The sequence below is a fragment of the Suricata suricatta genome, chromosome 1, assembly GCF_006229205.1.
Source record: "Suricata suricatta isolate VVHF042 chromosome 1, meerkat_22Aug2017_6uvM2_HiC, whole genome shotgun sequence".
Lineage (NCBI taxonomy): Eukaryota > Metazoa > Chordata > Mammalia > Carnivora > Herpestidae > Suricata > Suricata suricatta.
This window is the reverse complement of record NC_043700.1, coordinates 55,413,214-55,428,611: the sequence shown is the minus strand read 5'-3', so window position 1 is coordinate 55,428,611 and position 15,398 is coordinate 55,413,214. Positions and strand designations below refer to the sequence as shown.

Sequence of the window (15,398 nt, the reverse complement as noted above, 5' to 3'; positions counted from 1 at the left end):
CACCTTTCAAAGGTCTCCAGTTTGGAAGAAGTTGGGCTAGCAGATGAACTCAAGCTCAAAGGCTATACTCTTAACCCCCACACCCTACCATGAAATTCCGCAGTCTTGTGAGAAATAGGAAAAATAAACAATCTGGAAAATACAGTGCTCTTACTAAAGAATTCCTTAAGTGGAGCATCTAGTTTTCTAACCTGCCCACGAGCATGATGCTACTGAATATATGTTCATTGAGGGAATTTAATGCTTCTCAGAATATATTTTAGGATCAACATAAAATCTGGAGTAAGCCAATTAAATCATAATTGTTTACCTGTGTTTCTCATATTTGAGGTTGAAGTTATCCTTGTATGACTTCAGTTAATTAAAGCATAACATGTCATTGATTTTGGGAATTTATGATGACTTGTTTATAGTACTTAAAAGGTACAAGCTAACAATGTGAACATTCAGAGGCTGCATATGAATTAATACAAATTTAATGTTTTAGCCTTGCAAGTAAATTATAGACCCATCAAGGTGAAAATAAGCCTCACATAATGGAAAATGGATGTTAATAAGTACAATTCTGTTTCCTTCTCTGGCCTAGAAAGGATCTAGTGTTGCTCTGGGGATGAGGTTCTGAATCAGGTAAAACTCTTTTGTTGGGATTAATTCTTCTTCTGCCTCTGTACCCACAGGTCATTAAGGTTTGGCTTCCAGGTTTTGGGTCTGAGTCTTTCTACCTCCTTATACTGGCCCACAGGGAGAGAAGGGTCCAGGAAAGCTCTCTTGGGAGCTCTGAGAAGCAGACAGGCAGATATTTCTCCATAAAAGCACTCCGGTTTCACAAGCCAGCTAGAGGAGCCTCTCCTGAGAGATGGAGCAATGTAACATAGAACTTTTCTTTTAAGTATCTATTATCGAATTATATTTTTACTTGTTTCTTCCTCCTCTGGCAGTGACTTTTAATTCTATTTTAAAGTCTGATATTTCCCCAAAGCAACAAGCAACATGTCCCCCTCCCCCTACCTTTTAAACCTGTGAACACATACGTGATTATGGTCTCAAGGAATTATGGACTGAAGTAAGACAGGACCTTCTTTATTCCAGCATCTTCTGCTCTGAAGAACATCCTTAAGAAAGCTAGGTGGGGCAGTGAGGTGCCTTGTGGGGACCTGCGGTTCCTCCTACTTGCTAGGCATGCTGGGTCTGGCAGGTCGCCTCTCGTAGATGCTGTCCTATTACTTTGCTTTCTGAAAGAACATCTGTGAAGAGTGGTTCCTGGTGTCCCTGAGTAACCCTTGTCTAACAATTCGGCCAGTGTCTTTTCCCCAAGAGTAGAAAACACTGGTTTGGAAAATCTAGAGAATTTTCAGTTCCTTGTGAATGTGTATCAGCAGATAAACCTAAGCACCCAGTCTGTGAAATCGTCTCGCGTTTAGATTGGGCATGGGGGGGGGGGAGGGGGGAGCCTTCCACCCCTTTCATTCCCTGAGAGTGGATTTTGATACTTCGGCTGCAGATTTATCCAAATGTAGAAATAATCTGGGGCAAGGAAATCGATGTATTATCAGTTTATGTTTTTAACGTGCATGTTTCATAAAAGTGGACTACAGCGGGTGTAGGAAATGCGAGCTGACTGAAAGCTTATAATGGACATGGAAGGTATTTGGTTCCAGAGAATTACAGACGTTACTTATAGTCGTTTCTCAACTTTACCTTCTTTCTTTTGTTGGAAAACATAACAGGAACTAGGATGGAAGAAGGTGAGGTGAGGTTATTTGTATGGGGAATGCTTAGGGTCAAACTGTTCACCTCCTAGCCTACCATGGCCTCTCCTTTTATGGAGGAATTACCTCCAAAGTAGTCTGAACCTGGATGTAGCAGAGGAGCAGAAAAGGCCATTACACTAAGAAGGAAGACATCTGATGGTATCATAAACAGCTTCTCTTCATACCTAAATATGAATTTTAGTGAGCACTGTATTCTGATTGTTATGGGTCACAAGGCAAGTCTTTGGTAGCCAACACACACACACACGCACACACACCATCCCTTCTAAAGACTATAATGTCACAGGAGCTAAGATTACCAGTCTTTTAAAGACTGATACTAAGACTTAACATATTTCTTCTTAGTGAAAAATAAAGATTTCTGCGTGTTCTACTACCAGATGCAGCCCTGAAAACAACGAAGATGGCGGAGACTGCACTTTGCGGTCCTCCCACATCAGCTCCGGGCCCAGGCTCACAATCTCCATATGGAACCCATCCAGCCGGGATCATCTTGAGGACGTTTTCTGTGCTGCATGTTGCCATTTGCCTCGGTCTAGAAATATCTTGCCGAGACTCATTTTGGAAGGGTCCTGGTTTCGGCTTTAACTTGACTTAAGGAAACCAGAACACCCACAGTGACTGTCACAGGAAGCCATGAGTGATCTGCACGAGGTGGGTGTGCAGGGCTGTGCTCATGTAGTTTCAATGGTAACTGGGCATGTCAATGTTATGTGCTGAATTTTCATTAAGCTGTATCACTTTAGCACAAATAAAAACCTAAAATGTCAGCAGCCGATGCCAAGTCAGTTCTACATGCAACAATTTTGGAGGAAATAAAGAGGCAGATGTTTAATCATGACTTTCTGAATACATTACCAAAGATTATGTGTAAAATGTTTCCCTAACACCCTTGACAGTGGTTCGCTTCTACATGCCCTGCGCCTTGCTCAGATTGTAGACCCCCTTCGAAAGCCCTTCGCCCACCTCCTGTCATCCACTCTGGTCCTGAAGGGTAACCCTCACCTGAAAACTTCACGCTAAAATACTGACACATGTAGCAGGAGAAGGGCTGCTAGAGCTTGCCCAGGGACCTCTCACGTCTCCCTGAGAAACTCCAGGCACAAGAATCACACGTGAAAGCCTCCCACGTGGGAACAGAAGTAGTAGTGTGGTGACAATCCCTCCTTTGCAAGGAGAAACGCTAACAGATGTTATTTCTTAGCTGTACTGCAGTGTGTATATTATGCTTCACACGCACGCACACACACATTCACACAAAAGCTGACATTTTTAGAAGGGCAGGGATCTTTTTTTTAATCTTGTTCAAGTGTTTAATCCACAAACATTATTGAGTAAATTGCGTTTACAGCAGGTTCCATGCTCAACTGTGCGAATACAAAGATGAGTTAGACAAGATCCCGGTGGAGAAAACCATCCGGCCCAAGGCGGGACCCAGATGGCAACAAACGGCAAGCATGCGGGCCCAGGGCAGTGGGGTGGAGCACCAGCTTCTCGGACAGGTGCGGGGTACCAGGCAAGGGTGAGGGTGGGCTGGGGGGGGTGCAGGCGGCATACGAGCAATGGGGGGAACCCGGGCTGTGCTGCTGCAGCTGACGAACCACGTCCAAACCCAAGAAGGGCTGGGGCAGGGCCAGGGCGGGAGAGGAAGGGTCAGAGTGTTCAAGAGCTTTGTATTTATCCTGTGGGAGAACAGGAACCCTCACCCTACAGGACTTCCCCGACAAACAGGCCTTACTTCATTTCTTACAGCTGCCATAGGACCTTCCCACAGCTTTCCTCTCTGCCTGGGAAGCTCTCCTCTCCCCCCATTCCAAGGCTTCCCTCACCCGTTCTTAGCCCAGGTCAGACATCCCCTCGCCCTCACCTTGCTCCCTGAGAAAACTTCTCTGACCCTTGACTAAACCAGGAAGACAATCAGAAAGACCAGACTCAGAAGCCGGTAAGTGTAGGAATTTACAAATAAGGAAGATATTTCAAATCAGTAGGGAGAAAATATTGGGATAACTGACCATTCATTTAAAAGAAAAATAAAGTTACATTCCTATTTGATATGATACATAAAAATAAATTCTAAGTATTCTGAAGATCTATATGAAAGTTAAAAGTATAAAATTAGGGGTGCCTGGGTGGCTCACTTGGTTAAGTGTCAGACTCTTGATATCGGCTCAGGTCTTGATCTCATGGCTCCTGCTTGGGCTTCTCTCTCTCCTGTTCTCTCTCTGCCCCTCTCCTGCTTAGATGCTCTCTCTCTCTCTCTCTATCTCAAAATAAACATTAAAAAATGTTTTTAAAAAGTATAAAATTAATAGAGGACATAAAAACATTTTTACAAACTGGGGATAGGAAAACCTTTTTAAGCATTTTAAGCATCCCAGAAATTATAAAGGAAAACATTAATAGATTAGATTTCTCTGCAATTAAAATATTTACACTATAATATATGTCATATAGTATATGTCATAAAAGTAAGAGCAAATGACAGAGTGGGAGAAATTCCGAATATTTGACAAATGCTAAATGGGTATAAAACATAAAAAACTCCTATAAATCAAAACATATAACTTTAAAAAATGGGAAAAGGATATGAACAGATAAGTCACAGAAAAAAGAAATACGAATAGTGTCTAACTATTAAAAACCACTAATCATTAAATTATAGTTGAATTCAAAAGATTAAAGTGATTTTTTAAAAACATGACATTTTAAAAACTTTATTTGGAGAGAGAGAGAGAGAGAGAGCAGGGGAGGAGGGAGGGAGGGAAAAGGAGGGAGGGAGAGAGAGAGAGAAGGAGAGAAAGAGAATCCCAAGCAGGCTCTGCACTGTCAGCAAAGAGCCCCATGCAGGGCTTGAACACATGAACCATGAGATCACGACCTCAGCCAAAGTCAGATGCTTAACCAACTGAGCTGCTCAGGCGCCCCCAAAACAACCTTGTAACCTTTCAGAGTGCCAGAAAAAGAGGGAAGGCGCTGATTATACATTATGTTGCTGGGAGAATGGGGAAAGGCTGGTAAAACCTATGGAAGGCTGATATGGAGGCATCTGTCAAAATTCAAAATGAATGTAATCTACGACCCACTTTTAGACTTCTTGAATTTTCTCAAATCAGGCTGAAATTGACTGAAAAAAAATTAATGGATGTAAAAAATCAAGGTAATGAGAAAAAACTCCTTTGCAGGATAGTTTTTCTACAGGGACATAGTTCCAGAACTTTCCCCTCCAGGAAGGTGGGTGACCTGGTACCACTGTGCCCACGGGGAGAGGGAAGTCGCTGCAGACGCTACAATGTCATGTCAATAGGACAGTGTCAGGTAGACCGTCCAGTAATGAGAGGAGATCAACAGCATCCTATGGCCACTGTCAAACCTGTGGGAGTCATGGTGGCTCCGTGTCTAGCCAGCGTACGGCCCTAGATCAGAACTATGGCTCCCGCAAACAACTTCTGACCACATTCATGCTGTACAGAAATGGACAGCATTGATACGTTCTGGAACTAATCATAAGGAAAGTGAGAACACAACCTACAAAGATACTGTAATTACAGCTTCCTTCAAACACCATGTCTACTACAATCCTAAATTTCTCCAGCTTTTCCTGAGAATCATGGAGCATTAGAAATTAAAATTATGTCCAAATACTAAGCTCTTAGAATTTCCCCCAAATTACTTATTTGAAGATAAGGATTTCTTTTTCTTGGAGATATCTTTCTGTGAATGTGTAAATAAGCTGATGTATGGTTTGTCTATGTCCCCAGTGGGTGGTATGGGAAGATTAAAACTCTGTTCACAACCCCAGTGAAGTACTGAGGCTCTGGAGCTTTATATGCCTGTGTTTTTTAAGGAGGAGATTTCAATTGGCCAAAATAAGTAGGTTCTTTTCTTTATTCTGTTTTTTTTTAATTTCTTTTGAGAGAGAGAGAGAGTGAGGGAGGGGCAGAGAGAGGAGGGGGAAAGAGAGAGCATCCCAAGCAGGCTCAGTGCAGAGGCCAATATGGGGTTCGAACCCATGAACTGCAAGACCACGACCTGAGCTGAAATCATGAGTCGATGTTTAACACACTGTCACCCAGGTGCCCCACTACGTTATTTTCTTGACCCAGCTTAAAAAATTTTCATGTCAGTTAAGCGTCCAACTTTGGCTCAGGTCATGTTCTTGCGTTCATGAGTTCCAGCCCCATACTGGGCTCTGTGCTGACAGCCCAGAGCCTTGAGCCTGCTTCAGATTCTGTGTCTCCCTCTCTCTCTGCCCCTACCCTGCTCACACTCTCTGTCTCTGTCTCTCTCAAAAATAAACATACATTAAAAAATTAAAATAAATTTTTAAAATTTCTTCTGGTAACAGTTCCAGTAAATGTTTAGGCAAACATAAATGAAGTACAAGATTCACTTGAATGAGTATCATATCGAGTTGACAGTCTTCAAATAAGAACTAATGCACGTGTGTATAGGTGTCTATAAATGTGGTCCTTATTTTCCAATACGTGAAATACAGACCACTGAAGAGAAAGAATCCATGCATTTTTGCAAAACATAATTGAAAAACAATTTAGCATTGCATGGCTGCACCTGTTACGGGGCTTCTGCAGTAGATGACAGCTCCCTGAACCCACGGCGGAGACTCTGGTTATAAACACTGCAAGCTGCACGGGCACCACGCCCCCAATCTTCCCAAGAGACCTCTTCAGAGGGTACTAGGGCAACTCTAACAAGCCTGTCCCTACATCATGTGGAGCAAAGGTGGCCTGAGCTTTCAGCTCAGGAAGGTGGGGGTGGAAGGCTATGCTGCTCACAGCCTGGCGTTATGCTCTGCTGAAAGGTATAAATAATATCTGAAAAGATTGCCTACTGTCTTTTCATTTCCTGGCAAAGGAAACATCTGACCCTCCAGCTAACTTGATCTGGTGATCTTAATTTTTAGTGCCAAGTAATTCCACGCAGGCTAGCAAGTCATTTCTGAGAAGAGCTACAGGTGGTTTTCTAAGACAAGGCACCCTACACTGGGTTCATATAAATGACTTCCATTTTGGGAATCTCAGCTGTCATTTTTATCTGAGATGGATCCCAAAGGGCCTTTTCATAGCTAAGACTAAAGCACTCTGTGCTCATATCCCAAATGGAGCACAAATAATCCAAGAAAAAACTATAAATGGTGGTTAGTTATCAGGTTGGCCCTTGACATGGATCAATTTGGAAAACGAGCCATAATAACTTCAATTAAACCACTTTTATGAGGGAATACATAATGGGTTCAAACAACTGACCTCAAAATCTTTGGAATGATTCTTTAGTTAGCAGAGGAGTGCTTCTTTGGGTTAGATGAGGGTTCCTCAGCTTTGACACCACTGACATTTTGTGCCAGGTAATTCTTTGTAGGGGTTTGTCTTGTGCATTGTAGGATGTGTCACAGCATTCCTTCCTTCTCTACCCACTAGATGCCAGTAGCATAACTTCCCCCACTTCCTTTCCCTCTTCCGCCAGGTTATGACAACCAAAAAATATCTCCAGACTTTGCCAGATGTCCCCTGGGTGAAACACAGGCTCCTGCCGAAAACCACTGAGTTAGGCAGATAGGAAGTTCATCTGGTGCATAACACGCTTAGTCATGTTCACATACACGCACTGCCTATTTGGACATAGAAGCATATTGGATATCCATGGGTCCTGTGTACCCAACAGGTACATGCTGGGGAAGGGGAAGCCTCTGATAAAGGAAAGGATTCCAAACTTGCTACCATGGCAGTCTCAACACTGTTTTGAAATTTCAAATAACTTTTTTTAAGTTTATCTATTTATTTTGAGAGTGAGCAAGTGAACACAGACAGGGGAGGGCACAGAAAGAGGGAGAGAAAAAAATCCCAAGCAGGCTCTGTGCTGACATGGGGCTCAAACTCAAAAATCGTGAGAACATGACCTGAGCTGAAATTAAGAGTCAGATGCTTAACTGACCAAGCTGCCCAGGCACCCCGAAATCTCAAATAACTTTGAAGGGCTATCAAATTTTTTATATTAATTCAATGTTTTTAAGATTGAGATAGAGAATAAGAAATCACCCAGGAAATTATCTTCTGTCTTTCCAAAACACACTATATTATGAAGTAGAGATTTAGGCATTTAGAATCTATGGCTTTGACAATGTAGGGCAGTATCACCAATAACAATAACAGCAGTTGTCATTTACTGACAGGTGGACATGTTCCAGGTCACTGTGCAAAATGTTAGTACACAATAATTTATTCAAGATGCTCAGCCCCACCTGCTAATAAAAAAAAAAAAGCATTATCTCTATCTTACAAGAACTGTGGCTCAGAGAAGTGAAGGCACTTGCTCAAAGAAAGACTATTGTGGAATTTCCAGTAATGTATTCCTAATTACCCCAATTTTATTTCAGGCCTTGGTAAGTTGATTTTTCATCTCAATATTTAATCTACTAAAAGAAGAATTCAGCATCTTATTTTCGGAAGCTAATGCACTAGTGCACGCCAATCTCCGAGGTAAAGGATGATTCACCTTTACTGCGGGAACTGACCCTTCGTAGATGTGCATTACGTAGGGAGGTCATACGCTAACTAGACTGAGAACTGGGCTAGCCCGGACTGTTGTCCCTTGCAGAAGTAGTGAATAGGCATTTCATATTCTATTCCAAAAATCTGAAAAGTGGAGACAAATGCAAATAAATGCAATAAATAAATGAAATAAATGCAAAACTTATGGGATCCTGGGTGGCTCATTGGGCTGGGAAACCAACTCTTGATTTCAGCTCATGATCTCACTGTCGTCAGATTGAGGCCATGGCCAAACCTCCGCCATGGGGCTTTGAGCTGAGCATGGAGCCTGCTTGAGATTCTCTCTCCCTCTCTCTCTGCCCTTCCCCCACTGGTGTGTGCACCTGTGTGCTCTTCCTCTCAAAAACAAAAACAAACAAACAAAAACTTGTAATAATGAATTCCACAAAGCTAAAGGAGCAGAGGTGACAACTGGGAACTTTGTGCACTTTGGCTCCATTTACCCTGTGAATGTTTACTTTCGAAGACAAGTTATTTTACTACTTTTGAAGATTAGTTATTTTTGGTGAAAGAACTGCTGCCATAAGGGTGCGGAGAACCACTCTGCAGAAGTCTCAAACCGAAGTTGATGGAAGAATTTCCAAATCAATCGCTAACAAGGCAGAAGTGCTTAGCAAGCCCTCTGTCGGCTGACTTTCCTGAACTGCTCATTATTTATCATCTGATGAGCGTGCTAACCTGCATTTAAATGGTTGAAAGTCAGAGTAAGGAGCCACGGCAAAAATACACTGGATAATTAGTACCTAAAATAACTGGCACTTTTTTCATAATACTTCGTGAAAACTTTATTTCTACTCCCTTCAAGCAAAAGGACTTTGTGGTCATTTGTGGTTATGCATGTTATTGGAATTCTGAGCTATTTCTGTAATATGGGAGGTGGACCACCCCCAATACATGTCCTTTGGTGAACGACCAGAAAAAGAGAAGTCCTTCTCCAGAAACAGATTACACTTAGCCTCTCCGGATCCTGTGGACTTGAAGTAAGGAGGGGAGGGGAAGGGAGGGGAGAGGGAGAGGAAGGGGGAGGGGGGGAGGGGGAGGGGGAGGGAAGCAGCTGCTGATCTGCCAGTGATGGGAAGTAGCCCCACTCTTTCTAGGACTGGCAGGGCTGGCATGAATAATAGCTCTCTCACTTTTTCAGCATAAACGAGACATGTAGTTGGTCCTTGCTAATCACACAATAAACGGTGCTGTGCTCCTAGAGCAAGTCACCAGATGATTTTGGGATTTTGTGTGTGTGCAGGGTAGGGGGAGGAGAAGAGGGGTGTGCCACATGTATACATGACAGTGCATGTCCTGACACTGAAACTGTGATGTGATGATTACCATGCATTTTCCATCCAGGAAGGCTTCTCTCATTCGCTCAGTCTGGGTTAGATGCTCTTCAACACTGTTCACCTACTAAGACCTAAAGGGTGAGCAGATACTGGTCGGGCACAGAGGGAGAATAAATACTAGCTTAGCCACACTCTGGCTACGTAACATCCTCTCTATTCACCTGGTCCCTCATCTGTATACATGAGGAGTAATAATATCTACCCGTCATGCTTACTATAAGGATTAGAAAATGGCATCTGTAACTTGGTATATGAGGGCTTAATCAATGGTAGGGATTGTTAATGAAAATCACATTAATTTTGCTAGTTTGGTTTTAACAGTAGTCTATTATATCTAGGTAATGTTCTGGGATATTAGCATCATTTTTCACACTATCTTCATTCAATCACCTCTTTGTGGAGTTATAAATGAAACACTGCTCCATTTAAACTTCTAGACTATCAGCCTGACAACTGAAATTTTTGTCCATGGTTATAATATGGGCAATTTCCCCACCAGAAAGAAAGAGACTTATGGGTCCCTTGATAGGCCATTTGACCACTGAAGTTCTAATATTTCAAGATGAAGAGTGTCATTTCTACTATTTCTTCTGTCCTGCTTGGTTGTGAGGTACAGTGTTTTGTGCACTGCCCTGTGCGCCTTACGCTCTGGAATCACTGTTATTATGCACTGCAATACAAAGGCTGAGCTGGAACATCAAGTACTAGTATAATGAGTTCTTTTTAAAAATCTGCAGTGCATCTTCCTTAGGAGATGTAAAAACAGCTAACTGATTTATCAGCAAGACTGCTGGCTGCAAACACAATACAAACAAACGCTGGGTTCTGATCGAGTTCTCTCCACAAAGGCTTTCGCTGGCTACCTGTTCCCGGGTCTCAGGCTTCTGCAGGCTGTTACTAGGGACCACCTGAGTCCCGCAGAACAAGAGGAAATTGAGCCATGTGGCTTCCATCTAGTCCAGCCTCCTAAGATGCAGATCAAGAAGGCAAGGTACAGAGTGTGTTTGCCTGGCCCAAGTTAATAGAACAATCTTTTTAACCAAGGCACCATGTGATCTCTCTGAAGCAGAAAGTACCACTTTAGGATTGCACTCAAAATGTTGCGACTGAAATTCAGGCGCCAGCACTACGTGGTTCCCACAGTTGTCTTCCTCTCTAGGACTCAGGGGTTCAGTGCCCCAGCTCCCTGGCACTGGTGATCACCTGTGCTTCCGTGTCCATGTGAAATGTAGATTCAGGTCTGGAGTCCTTGTTCCCCTCAGTTCAGTTCCCTTGTTATTCCTTGCAGTGGCCCAGCCTGCAGAAAGTTCTGATGGAGTACGGGAACTTGAGTGTGTATATGTTACCATGGTTACTCCCCCTTCACAAGTGTGGGATCACTTCCTTTTGACTTGGAGTCTGCAAGGAAGGAACGGTAGGAATGGAAACCAATTGTGGGCTCAGGGTGGTGGTAACTAATCTTCTCACTGTCACTAGTGAAGGTTCTAGTCACAGCCATTTACTAACAGTGGGGCCTCGGGAAAATGTGGGTAAAAGAGATTTGGATTACACCGTCTCCAAGTCCTATGGAATTTAAAAATTCTATGGTCTCAAAATTTTACTTGGTGGGGACAGAGGTCCATTCTACCAAATTAAACAGACAGACATACATATGACACATGGTATTTTCATTGGAGGGAGGAGGCTTTGTCATGTTGTACATCCTTGAATGGCTATCCCAAAGCAATGTGAGAGCGCTACAATGAAACCCCACATCCCAGGGAGTTGGAGGCTAGTGGCCTCAACCATGAGGAACACAGCTGTGAGCCACAAAGTATGTAATTGCAAGAAAATTCCATTTACTCAGCTCCTAAGGAGACATAAGGTATTAACCTCTATTCTTTTTTAGAGTAAGATAAAATGAAGGAAAGAAATTAAAAACGTAGGTTTTCTTGAAGCAGAGACTCTCTGGGGATTATTCATTGCTTAAAGGGCTGTGGGATGGGAAGTACAATATGAATGAAAGGTGACAGAAACTAATAAGCTGCTACATCAGAACAATGATCATTTTACTCCCCCCACCCCCACTTCACATGGTAAATGCTTCAGAAAGTACATTAACTCCTTCAGGTCAATTATATCAGACTTGGGTTTTCTGACAAGTCCTTCTCACACCTGAAACAAGAAATGTACTGACTCACAATGACCCAATCAGTCTTCTTGCTGGCTGAAGTCTTTTCTGAAGCAGGCTCGGTGCTTAGGTAGGTGATTCACATTTTTTGGCCAGAAATGCACTCATTAAAAACTAAGCATTCCCATATTGCCACATGTTATTTCTTGCTACTGATTCTTCCCTCCCTCTTGGCCTCAGCTGCAACAATCTAGAAACTTCAGACAGGTCTTCAGGAGCATGGAATGATCTCTACTTGGTGGCTGAGAACCTTGCACATAGACTTCTTTTAAAAAGTGTGGTCTTTAAATCCACAATGAATTAAACTGACATTTAACCATAACACCTGCTATACTGTTTACTGAACACAGTTCCATGAAACAAAATAAAACTCCCTTATAAATGGAGCGTATACTTATGGAAAATCCATTTTACATTCCTCTCTATAACATTTTATATGCATTATGTTGCAAAATTCCAAGAGGCCTTTTAAGACTTATGTTTGCCCTGTCTTCTGCGTCAAAGAGTGAAAACTATTAAGTAATGAGTGCTTTGAATCCTTAAGGATCTATATTTCTCTCTCTTGCCTTAGAAAAAGACAAAATGAGAGATTTAGATCACTTGAATAGGAACAACTAACATTCATAGTATGGGTTCCAAAGTCCGTGTTTATGGCTTACGATATTTGAAATTTGAAAGCCTACCTCCTCCTTTCTCCTTCTCCTCGTCTTCTGTCAGCAGCTTGCCAATGGAATTATACCACTTGAATTGTGGCTCAGGGATACCATAAACACTACAATTAATCAAGGCACTGTTCCCTTCCTTGACTATGATATGGTCAGTTCTGGCAATGATTACAGGCACAGAGCCCAAGACCATGTCAGTGCCATTTAAAGTGCTATTAGTCACACTCTTAGCAGTGGCTAGAGTGGATACTAGGATTAAAAAGGGCACAGTAGGTAGAAAGCACACAGGCAGATGGTTCTTCAGTTGATCCATCTTCTTTGCTTGCTCTATAAGGCAACAGAGATGGTTTGCCAATGGAATCTTCTATTGGACAACACGCTGTTCAGAGCAGACCATGGGATAAACCTGTCCTGGATCCATAGAGTTGGTTCTTGATTAAGAACCTATTTAAAAAAAAACCAACACACATAAATATTAACATTCATACTTTAGAAGTATTATATATAAAATGCTAGAAACCCAGGTAAAATACAAACCTACATAATTTTTAAACACACAAATTCAGAAGATGTTCCAAATATTATATTACATTTTTCACAGGCATAATTCTGTTATTTTTGCTACTGAAATATATAGCTCTTATTGGGAATAAGTATATATATTGTATGTTAAATTTATATTGCATTACTTCAGAGAGCTCCAAAACCAACTCAGGCTTCTTTCATTTAGCATTATAAGGTCTCTTTCTACCCCATCACCTATCGCTATTGCAGATGACCTGACTGTTCCCCTGGGGTCTTCCTTAACTTCTCCTCTTCCAGTGCAATGACTTCCAGTTTATTTCAGTGGTCACAGCTTGCGTGCTGCCGGGATTTCGAAGGGCTCTACCAGAATCAGTCTGGCATTCTCCTAACTCCCCATAACGGCTTTCAAGATATGCCTTCCCCCGCTTTCATGCAATCCCCATGCCCCTTTGAGCTTCATACCATCGAGCTCTCTCTGCTCCATGTAACTACCAACTCCTGATTACTCACTGGATTCCCTGGTTTCAATCTTCTTCTGTCTCCCAGAGGCAGGGGAGCATCAGTATGAATGGGGTGACATTATGGTGGCTGCACTTATGTTCAAAGATTGAATCTTCACCTATGTCTCTATCCTCCATTTCATCCACAAATCATATAAGCACACCCTGGATCTTTCACCTCTCCAAATTCTAAATTCTGAAGTTCCAAATAATTCTGAAGTTCTACACAAACATCTTTAACTGCACCCTACGATTCTTACAGATCTCTTACTCTCCTCACTGGACTTTCTAGCCCTTCTATTTTCCTTCAGTCTCTATCTCCACCCCCCTCCCCACTTGACCTGCCTGCACTTCTTCTGTCTCAGTCTAGATCCAATCATGTGGACCACAATCCCCAATATCCTCACTCCTTGTCCTCTGCCACAACTACCCTGCCAGTGTACAACTGTAATCAAGCCAATCACTTGGCATCCTGGCTCCTACACCCAGGGAGCTGGAGACTACCAGAGAGAATCATACAACCATGCCATTATTGCCAAACTAAAGGAACCATCTTCAGCCACAGCCAAGCCCTTGGTGATGTTTGCCAATCTGTGTATCTGTGCCCAGTTAGTTCAGTATCCTTTGCCCACAACGCCTATAGACACTTTCAACTTTTGAATCAAGTGGTTTAGCCCAGTAGTATCCTTACCTTTTCAAGAGACAGCTTTCTCCTACTAGGGTGTGCAGGCATGAATTCCTACTTTCCCACCTTTTGGAAAGAATCCTCTGCATCTCACCCTAAGTCCCTTCCCCATGCCTGCCATTTACTCATCAAATGACTATATTCTGTATTTTGCCTGCTCTTTATTGAAACAACTCTTGCTCAAGTCACCAGTCACTCCGAGTTGCCAAGCTTTTAGTCTTTCTCTTGCCAGATCTTGCCACTATTAATTGTTCTTTCTCAGAAGCTCCTTCCATGAGTTCCACATTCTGCTCCTTCCAACTGCTCTCATTATTCTTTACTGGTTCTTTTTCTTCCCAGTCCTCAAAAGTTAGTTAATCCCTAGAATTTCATCACTGGCCCTCTTCTCTTTTTACCCCTGCTCTTACTAAAGTTCCATCCCTATGCCTTCATTACCACCTACAACCTACTAACTCTCAAATCCATGCCCTCAGTCCTCTTTCCTGAATTTCTGACTGGTATTACCAACTGTCCACTGAACAGCATTACCGGGATGTTTTGCAGGTAACTCAAAATTAACATTCTCAAACCAAACTCATCTGCTAACTATGCTACGTTTTCCTGCGTCCCTTGTTTCAGCTCAGAGCACCACCATTAACTCAGATATGCATGATATAATCCTCAATTCAACCACTCCCTCGTTCCTGCAGAACATAGCTACAAGTTGCTGATTCCATCTCTTCCATTTTGCTTGTATTGTTCATCCCTTGTCTTCTCTGAGTGAGCCTCAGTTCAGCCTATCTTCTCCTTACCAGAAGCAGTTGTGGTAGCCTTCTATATAATCTGTCTGCCTTCAGTCTTCCCCAGTTCCCAACCCAATCCCTATACCATTCTGCAACACAAAATCATTGGTGCCATTTCTTTACTTAGCAACATTCCATGTTTCTGCCCTGTCTCCGTGATAGAATCCTCACTTTTTCTTACTTTATTATATTATTAATAATCACTGAACATAACTATTAGGCAGATATTATTTAGGTCCTAGAGACAAAAGAGTACACAAGACAGATCTTTCCTGTTATGTGGATATTCTAGTGGGGAGAAGCAGACAGTAAAGAAATACCATGAATTTCAGCTAATGATGCATGTTTTGGAAAACACACTATGATGTACTCAAGTGCTGAGTTAGCCAACCAGGG

At 42.4% G+C, this 15,398-nt stretch overlaps 1 protein-coding gene across 2 annotated transcripts in view; it reads right to left on the bottom strand.

Annotated features, from left to right (window-relative positions):
* Nucleotides 1-15,398, bottom strand: part of MFAP3L (microfibril associated protein 3 like) — a 51,237-nt gene that overhangs the window by 19,599 nt on the left and 16,240 nt on the right. Inside the window, exon 2 of one of the 2 annotated variants that reach the window (XM_029938800.1) lies at nucleotides 12,529-12,954. In XM_029938800.1, the coding sequence (XP_029794660.1) occupies nucleotides 12,529-12,823 (295 nt within the window). In that variant the 5' untranslated portion in view covers nucleotides 12,824-12,954. Of the gene's footprint in view, nucleotides 1-10,878; nucleotides 10,927-12,528; nucleotides 12,955-15,398 lie in introns of those variants that run through there. The other variant, XM_029938798.1, reaches the window with a different exon arrangement.